Source organism: Trachemys scripta, chromosome 7 (assembly GCF_013100865.1).
Source record: "Trachemys scripta elegans isolate TJP31775 chromosome 7, CAS_Tse_1.0, whole genome shotgun sequence".
Classification (NCBI taxonomy): domain Eukaryota; kingdom Metazoa; phylum Chordata; order Testudines; family Emydidae; genus Trachemys; species Trachemys scripta.
In genome coordinates this window covers 97,927,857-97,937,631 of record NC_048304.1, presented here as the reverse complement: position 1 = coordinate 97,937,631, position 9,775 = coordinate 97,927,857, and the positions used below count along the sequence as shown (strand labels likewise).

The 9,775-nt window shown below is 44.9% G+C and overlaps 1 protein-coding gene across 3 annotated transcripts; it reads right to left on the bottom strand.

The window, feature by feature from the left end:
- Window positions 1-3,308: 3,308 nt before the first annotated feature.
- Window positions 3,309-6,006, bottom strand: LOC117880194 (cilia- and flagella-associated protein 46-like). 3 transcript variants are annotated; one of them, XM_034776112.1, is made up of 4 exons: window positions 5,937-6,006; window positions 5,219-5,303; window positions 4,583-4,707; window positions 3,309-3,471 (listed from the first exon to the last, which is right to left on the bottom strand). In XM_034776112.1, the coding sequence occupies exons 2-4, from the start codon at window positions 5,265-5,267 to the stop codon at window positions 3,316-3,318; spliced, it is 330 nt and encodes a 109-aa protein (XP_034632003.1). In that variant the 5' UTR covers window positions 5,268-5,303; window positions 5,937-6,006; the 3' UTR covers window positions 3,309-3,315. The 3 variants fall into 3 exon arrangements, with proteins under 3 accessions (XP_034632003.1, XP_034632004.1, XP_034632005.1); XM_034776113.1 differs by having other exon boundaries at window positions 5,219-5,300; XM_034776114.1 differs by lacking the exon at window positions 3,309-3,471 and adding an exon at window positions 3,571-4,221.
- Window positions 6,007-9,775: the final 3,769 nt, after the last annotated feature.

Below are 9,775 nucleotides of genomic sequence, written 5' to 3'. Positions count from 1 at the left end.
TGGTTTTATTTCTTTTGTAACCAATCCTGGCTTTTATGCATCTATACTTGTAAAAAAAAAAAATCTATCTTTCTGTAGTTAATAACTTTATCTTCGTGTTTTATCTTAACCAGTGTGTGTTTGGATTAAAGTGTGTAGGGAACCTCTACTTGAGAATACAAGATTGGTGCATTATCACTTCCCAGTGTTGGAATGATGGTCTATCTATGAACTTGTACTGTCCAGGAGAATACTGAGCAGTGCAAGATGCACATTTCTGGGGAACAAGGCTGGGACTAAGAATTTTTGGGTAGTTCATGCTTGGCTGGGAGAGCACTCATGTATTTAGCTGAGATTGAATTTACATGCTGAAGGCTGAGTGACCAGACAAGGAGTGGCTGTTCTGGAAGTAAAGCAATGTAAAAGGCACCCCAAGCTAGAGATTTCTAGAGACATCACTGTTGAACAGTTCAGATTGTACCCTGGGGAATCTGACACAGAGAAAATACATTTTTTTGTTTTTTTTCTCACTTTAAAATTCTGGTGACCTTTTATTTGAAAGGCTCTGGTAAGTCTATGCTTTGGAGCAAGGAGTTGAAATTTGGGATGGGGCAGGAGTGCAGAAGAGTGGCCTTTGTGTAAGGAATGTGCCTTTTTTCATCCCTGTAAAAACCCGCCCAAATTTGGCCAAGTTATAAACCTTTGAAAAGTCACCATTCGAACATGCTAAGTAGCAACCTGTTAAATTTCAAAGATTCCAGCCATGCTTGTCATGCTCCAACCCAGGAAGCATGACAAAACTTTCCCTGTAATGGGAAAGGCTGAGAACCTGAACTGAGAGCAGGGACCCTATCAATGACTCTGTGCCTTGATGAGGCAATTTGGAGGAGGAGAAAGCTGCCTGATTCAAACTCAGAGGGGACAAGATTGTACCAAGGGGTGTGAGGAGTGTGGGGAGTAGGGGGACCAGATGTCCCGATTTTATAGGGACAGTCCCAATTCTTATATAGGCTCCTATTACCCCCATCCCCATCCCGCTTTTTCACACTTGCTGTCTGGTCACCCTAGTGGGGAGTAGATTAGGACAAGACACCTGGAAGGCTGGGACTGGATGCTTGGGGGAGAGAGGGAAACTAGGACTGGGAGTTAGGGTAGAGGGAGAGACTAAGACTGGCTAGGCAAGGAGATTAGGACTGAGAGCTGGGGAGAGAAATAAGGGGGGATCTGCAAGCCAATAAATTGGGGAGAGATTGAGATTGTATGAGGAAACTGGTGGAGTGAACTGGGACTCTGAGCAAGGATGTTGGGGACAGAGCCCCAGTTGGGTGGGGAAAATAAGTTTGGGGACAGAAGACAGATCTAATCAGGAGCCAGAGTGTGGGGGAACAACTAGGAATGGCTGGGCAAAGAGACTGGGGCAAGGAGGGCTCTGAGTTACTATAGAGAATTCTTTCCCAAGTGTCTTGCCCACATGCTCAGGGTCTAACTGATTGCCATATTTGGGGTTGTGAAGGAATTTCCCCCAGGTCAGATTGGCAGAGACCCTGGGGGCTTTTTCGCCTTCCTCTGCAGCATGGGGCACTGGTCATTTGCAGGTCTAAACTAGCATAAATGGTGGATTCTCTGTAACTTCAAGTCCTTAAATTATGATTTGAGGATTTCAGTAACGCAGTCAGAGGTTATGGGTCTAGCATAGGAGTGGGTGGATGAAGTTCAGTGGTCTATAATGTGCAGGAGTCAAACTAGATGATCAGGATGGTCTCTTCTGGCCTTAAAGTCTATGAGTCTGTGAGATGAGGGGAGTCCGAGGGTGGGACTTGGACTACATGGGCAAGAAGACCTGGGACAAGGAGTTGGGTGACAAAGTGACAAAGTTTTGGGTGATGCATCTAAAGGTTCTAACCTTATGACTTATATAGGTATAAATGTGATGCAACATGATGGAATTTCTGTTTTTTCACTTAGGTTTTTCAGAAACCTGGGAAATTACACACAAATATGTTAAAAGAACATTTTTAAGGTTCCAGAGTCAAGCACTCAAAGGCTAAGAAATGCTAGAATTTAAGGTCACCTGTGCAACTTAATTTGCTCCCCTTTCATGAATGCTTTATGATACATCTTTAATTACATTATCACATACTACTTTTTTCTACAGGACTGATCCAGTGCACAGTGAATAGACTGCCTCTGAAAATAGGGCTTTGTAGTGAAGGAGACTGTTTGTAGACCCCTACTTCATTTGCTGCAGAAGCTGGAAGATGCATACTGACTGAAACAGAAAATTGCAGGAAGAGCAAAGGTGCTGGCCTGAAGAATTTCTGAAAATCTAAATCAACCTGAAATCTATATACTCACTGAAAGGAATTTTTTAAAAAAAGTAGTAATATAAAATTTCAGTGTCCTCCATTTTAGGAAGTTGTCACACACAAGTTACTACTACAGATGGTCAGAAATTTTCTGATGAAACCGTTTCATCTGAAAATACTAATTCACTGAAGCAAAATGTTTAATCATATCTCTTTCATCAAAACTTCTGTTGAAATACAGGGAAACCTGCCAGTTTTCCAGGGTCCACATCTCTAGCAGGGAGCATGCAAGCCCCCAGAGCCAGGGCTTTGGGGGCTGGCAGGGTCCCTGCTCTGCAGCAGCAACCTTGGGAGCCCTGTCAGGAGTCAGCATTCTCAAGGCAGCTATGTTACCAGCTCCATGGCAGGGACCCTGCCATTGTCCAGAACCCCAGTTGGAGCCAGGGCTCTGGTGCCTGTTAGGCTTCCCACTTTGGGGCAAGGAGTTTGCCAGACCAGAGTCTCAGCTGGAGCCAGGGCTCTGGGGGCTGGCAGGGTCTCCACTGTACGGCAGCAGCCCTGGGAGCTCTGGCTGGAGCCAGTCCTATGACTTCCAGCTCCATGGCAGGGGCCCTGGAAGCCTTTATAGCCCTGAGAGCTCCAGCTGGGGGACTAGCAGCACTGAGAGCTCCAGAAAGAAAAACTGACATTCTTGTCAGTTTCATGGCTACTATTCAGTAAATTACAAGAATGCCAGTTTCACATATTTGTTTGGGGAACACTATATTTTGGTGTTTCTAAAACAAAAATTTCAGGTTATCTCCAGTTTATGGGGAAATTTTGGTAAATATGCTTTTGTTCTAATTTGGAACAAAGTAAATATGAAAGTCCCAAAACTTCTGGTAAACCAAAATCTCGTAAGTTTCAGCCAGCTCTACTTACTACCCTTACAAATATATAAAAAAGAATTGAGAACAAAGATGATTTACGATGCACAATTTAATTTAACATCAAACTATGAACATTCTTAAAACTAGATGTTACCATAATGTTAAAATCCACAGTATTTTCTCACCAAATTATCTGTGGAGAGTGGGGTGTACAACTGGCCTTGGCACAAGTAGGCTCTACCCATAAATTGGGTTACAGGATGTCTTCCTTTAAAGTACATCTGTAGACAATCACTGCTAATTTCTGGATACTCCAACTAGAACAAAACATTATTTTAAAGGGGTTTTTGTTGTTAAATGAATAACAATCCAATAAAGAAGCTGATCAAGAATGGTCAGCTTTTAAAAGTGTGTGTTTGGTGAGACAGCAGAATGTACATTCATAGGTCCATTTACAACTGGAAAGTAAGGCCAGCACAAACAATTCAATACGTTAAGATTTTAAAGTTAACCATTTTTCTCCTCCAAAAATATAGAAAATGGCAACTTTTTAAACAACAGATCTGGTTCCTGGGTTTATTCAGTCACACAGTGGTTTATTATAGTACAAAAAATAAATATTTATTATTTTTTATACTTAACTCTGTATTGCACGTCATTAAAAGAACTGTTAACTGAAAGGTCAAATTCTGAGTTGCATAAGCATAATCAAGAGCAGAATTTAGCCTACAGAATCTTTTTTGCTGGCAATGATGCACGCCCCCCAAATAATGCACATTAGATTTCAGATCTCAGATACAATTTATATGGATGGTAGCTAGGAAAAAGAAATAAAAACCTGTTACTTGTAAACTGAACACATTGGAACTTCATATGCCACTTTTCAGTGCAGAATCATGCTTTAAAAGTATTTCAAACTTATAAAAAACTGAGTCATATTTTATATAACACTCAGAGGTAGCAGCAACAATCTCTTGTGATTAAAATGTTCTCTCAGCTTCTGCATGACAACAACCATTCATCAGCAACTTCTCTTCCATCTTGTCCAAACAGCTCACATTAGCATTCTCATAACAAAAGAAACAATGTCACAAAACTATTAAAATACATTTTAATTGTCTACCTCTCTTACTCTGTGCTAATCAGAGACTTCAGAAAGTGCAGCTTCCTGATTGATGAAGTTTACAAAAATGTTGACTTCGGGAAGAGGCTGGGGCAAAGGATACACTGGCATAAGCCAAAAAGCACATCTAAGCACTTGGTCTGTAAAGTAAGAAAACTGCAGCATAACAAATTTCAGAATCTGTATTTCCAGTGATCCTGGCAATATCTTTAAATATTAATTTACCAAAGCACTATCATAGTATAATTCTAGACAGTTCTTTTTATTTATTACAGATAAATAGCCTACTTAGAAAATGTAGTTACCTGGAGTGCTTGTTCTGCACACAAGACATATAAATCAGAGCTAAAGCTCTCTGATGAATCAAGTGCAGATTTCCCTTGATTGGCTGATTTGATCAACTCATAAGTTTTCTTCAAAGCTTGAATGTCTGTTTATAAAAATAATGCATAATGAAGATAACAAATAATATTCTTTGCTTTATGCCCGAGGGCACAGGCACTTGACTGTATTATTTCAAGTGATCAACCCAACAATAAGAGCTCTGCACGTGCTGGATGGGAGTTTTAATGAATCTCTTGCAGTTTTAAATAAAAAAATCAAGAAGATAAAAAAACAAAGGCCTGTTCTGAAACTCCTTGAAATTAATAAGAATCTTTCCATTGACTTCATTGAACCTTGGATCCAGTTCTTAAAGCTGTTATATGAAATAAAATTGTTTTGAAGTAAACTATTTAACTAAAAAGAGTGCTGTATTACAGTATTTATTTTGTGTCCTAACAAAGATATACAAAGTATTCACAGAAAAATATTTTGTCTACAGTTCTGTATGTATAAAAACAAGAACTGATAAAGGTCCATGTGGTGCAAGAACTTTTATAGTCCTCATTTATTTAAAATAGATGCCAAGTAACATTTCTATACATTATTCAAGCATTTACCTTGGTGGTTCTGTGCTGCAGATAACTGCTGCCTGATCACCAAATCCATGTTCTTAGTCGCAAAGCCTCCGATTGAACAAGTCTGCTATGAATACAAATAAACACAACTGTTTCAAATAAACACTATTTACATAGACGCTTGAATTAATTAAATCAGATTTTAAAAAAAAACACACTAAATTTATTTTTGATCTATAATGATTACTGTGCTATTAAATCTCCATGCTGCACACCGCAGGGTCTATTTAGATCACAAATAGAGCTAAAGCTGCCAGACAGAAAGGGGTGTATTTTAATTCTTTCTGAGGATGGCCCTGGCCTCTCTTGGCTGACCACACTTCCCAGAGACTCTAGGAGACCAGCAAAACGAACAAACGACACATTTACAAATAGTCTAGTTCCTTATCTTTAGAAAGCTCTGCACTGTTGCGCGGCGGTGGTACACGCACGGGGGGGTTGGCTGGAGGCTATAGTGCCGGGGCGCGGGGGCCACTGGGCAGTCCGGGCACGGCCTTTAGAGTAAAGGCCGGAACACAAGGAAATTTGTCCTGCCAAAGCGTCCACGCCGCCGTCCCCCAACACCGCCCCTGCCTGGACCCCGACTCGCCTCGCTCCCGCTGCCCCGCTCCTCATCTCCTAACAGCCCCCCCAGGCCCGACACCCCCGCTCCGCCCGCTCTCCCTGCCCCCCTCTCTGCCCCACTAACACCCGCCCGCACCAGACGCTATCGGCAAGCGGCGCCCTCCATCCCCTGCTCGGCAGCACTCCCTGCTCGCTGCCCAGCGGCTCCTAGCAACGCACCAACATACCTCGCTTCCCCCTACGGGCTCCTGCCCGGGACACACTTCCCTTCCCAGCCCCGAGCTTTCCCGGCCGCGGGTGTGTGTGTGTGTGTGTTTCTAATACCTGCCTCCCGCGTTCTGGGTGAGCGGGGACTGGCCAGTCACTGGGAATGGAGTTGCCCTGGAGCTGGCACCAGCAATTGGGATGTGGTGGAGTCAGCCACCCGACTCCCAAGGCAGCCACTGCCAGTAGTGTGGGGCTGAATCCACACAGGAGGGACCCAGATTCAGAGCATCGTCTGCCCCAAACACTCGGCTTCCTGCTCTGCCTCTCAGGGGAGTGCTTGTGGGGGCCTGGACACTCAGACAATTCTGATGTATGTGTTTGGTCAGACAGAAGAAAATACATTCATAGGTCCACCCCAGCCCATCTCTGCATCTAGGGTGACCAGACAGCAAATGTGAAAAATCGGGACGGGGAGTGGGTGGGTGGTGGGTAATAGGAGCCTACATAAGAAAAAGACACAAAAATCGGGACTGTTCCTCCCAGCTGGTCATCCTATCCGCATCCCCACTTACAGAACCAAGACAGACAAAAGGGGACAAGAAGAAAAGTATTAACTGTGGAGGATGTAGAAATAAACTGACAGAATATATTGCTTTAAAGTCACAGAAGACGTTGCAGGGAAAGCAAACAATTTAGTAACAGGGGCTGCCACAAAAGGATGCGCTACAAAACATCACAGTAACTGATATTTTTATTATAGAAAACAGTTATAGCAGTAGGTGGGATCAGGGGGTTATAAAAGCACAATAGGAGCAGAGCCTATCCACACTGTCAATCTAGTTAAGAAATGATAAAAGAAACATTCTCTCTGTGTGTCCTTCAAGAACAATCCTGTTCTTGTTTTTTAGCAGTATTCCAAAAATTGCAAGTGGGGGACTCTGCTAATGTTATAGCAAAGAAATCCTCCTTAAATAAATGCATCTGTAAAGCACGCTTTCATTAAGAAACATACTGTATATAGATTCACTTTTGAACAGGAATTAATTAACAAAGACTTTTACCATGGAATCTTTTGAAATAAAAAGGTGTGCCACCAGTGTCCACAGCTTTAGGCTGAAATCACATGTAATGGCAAAAGACATTAAATCATATCTACCAATGTAGACAACAGCCATTGGGTATGAATAAATGTCTTTTGAAATCTAAGGTTTTATTTTATCTAGACTCCTTTCACAGAATATCAGTCAAGCGCATTTCCATTCTTCAGAGAACAGCAGTACAGAAAAAAGATTCAGTCAGAAATGAATTGCTTGGAGTGGACCTTCAATGACCCTGCTTACTTCAATTCAAAAAATTTCAAAATGAAATGTTTGGGCTATCCCTATTTCCGAACTCCGATTCAGCCATGCTAGGATCCACAGTGCTCAGAAGCCACAGTGATAAAAACAATATACATGCCTAGATAGAGAGATTCATTTTCTACCCTAAGTCTCGCATTTCAGGCTAGATCGGAATTCTGTAAAGGCAGCATGTTCCAACCCATGGGATAGTAAAAAGAGCACTTAATATCATTCAGAAGTGCAATAGCACTGACAAGCTACCAAAGGAGTTGTATTCAGTCCTTCTCAGCCCCACTGTGATAGAATAATGGTCAGTATGAGAGGCTATGCAGGTGGAAAGTGATAAAAATAGGCAGCATAACAAATTATGTGGCAGGCAACAGATCCAGAACCAGTTACTAAATACATTACATTATGTGGGAAGTGAAGACTAGGACCCTTGTCTTTCAGCTCAAAAAGCATGGGCCTCTACCACTTATGCTTAAAAAAAATCCTAAACAAGTACTAGAAATATATCCTCATCCTTTGTGTTCACCAAAAAGGCAAAACTGCATGCACATACATAGTGCATCGCAGGACACAGGGCCGGCTCCAGGCACCAGCCCACCAAGCATGTGCTTGGGGCGGTGCCTGGAGGGGGGCGGCGCGGCGGGGCCCCGGCCGGGCTCGCCGCCCTCCCCCCGGTGCTCTGGCCACCGGGAAGAGCGGAGAGCCCCGACTGGGCTCTCCACCCTGCTCCCGGCGCTCTGGCCGCCGGGGAGAGTGGAGAGCCAAGGCCGGGCTCGCCGCCCTCCCCCCCGGCGCTCCAGCCGGTCGGAGATTGTGGGCCCACGGCCGGGCTTGGCGCCCTCCCCTGCCACGCTGGGGGAGGGGAGCTGTGGGTGGCTTTTTTGCCTAGGGCGGCAAAAAAGCCAGAGCCGGCCCTGGCAGGACAACCTCAAAAATTCAACAGGATAGCTGAGAAATTCTCCTATCTGTCCTTCCCCACCAAAAGTGTAAATGTGTTTATTGTATATATAAATGTGCCAAAAAATGGGATTGCAACTCAACTGACAGCCTGAGATAAGATAATACAGTGATGAAAGAAAACTCTATAGCTGAGCTTTAGAAAATGCTAAAACAGAGCAATAAATTAGACTATTACATTTATCCAAAATTGGAGGAAATCTTGCATGTAGTGAAAATGCAGGTTTGTACATTCCCTTCAGAGGATTGTAGTCAGCATGACGCTGGCTTTCCACATAACTGAACCAATACCACACCTCCCCGTGGGCTGTATATGCAGGGCCAGTGCAACCTATTAGGCGACCTAGGCGGTTGCCTAGGGCGCTAGCAATTGGGGGGGGCGGCATTTTCTTCGGTGGCGACCGCAGAGGCTGGATCTTCGGCCGCCCCGGTCATCATCGGCATTTAGGCGGAGGGAGCTGGGGCAGGGGGGTGCAGGGAGGGCTGCCTGCAGCAAGTAAGGGGGGGGCAGCATGCTGGGGCACTCCCCGCCCCAGCTCACCTCTGCTCCGCCTCCTCCCCTAAGCACGCCGCCCCACTCTGCTTCTCTCCCTCCCAGACTTGCGGCGCCAAACAGCTGATTGGCGCCGCAAGCCTGGGAGGCAGGAGAAGTGGAACAGCAACGGCGTGCTCATGGAGGAGGCAGAGCAGAGGTGAGCTGGGGTGAGGAGCTGCTGCACGGCTTCCCCGGGTGGGTGGGGGAGCTGCCGCGGGGGAGGTGCCTCAGGGCGGGGGGGGGGGGGGAACTGCCGTAGGGCTTGGGGAGGGGACGGAGCAGAGGTGAGCTAGGGTGGGGAGCTGCTGCATGGTTCCCTGGGCCGGGGTGGGTGGGGAGCTGCCGCGGGGGGGGGGGGCGCCTGGGGGGGGGGGGGGGGGCGGCGGCGGGGGGGGGGGGGGGGGGGAAGGGCGCAAGGTGGAAGTTTTGCCGAGGGCGCAAAACATCCTTGCACCAGCCCTGTGTATATGAACAGTGAATGCAAAAGACCAAAGTGAATCTATTATGTGGAGTCCATGAAAGTACAAAAGAGTTACCAACTCTCTTAGGTTCCCAGAATTCCAATCAAGGAATACAGATGTCCAAAATTGCACACACTACTTAAACTTATAGAGAAAATGGCATGGTATTGATGTGATTTTGCATGGTTTGGTAACTGCATTTCAAACATCTCTGAAAATATGACAGGTGTCAATATAATTGGCAAATATCTGAGTCTTGAGTCATACAATAAGAAAAAATGTAACTCTTTTAAACAGTCTTCCACAACTGTATGCCCAGTTAGCACAGTACTTGAACATTACAATTAGAGATGAACCTAGAGTGGAACAGCAGGTATAAACCCTCCTCCTTCATGAGCTATGGAGAAGTTCAGATCAGAAGCTGACCATTTCTAGTGCACAGTGTGTTTATATTTTTTATTATCTG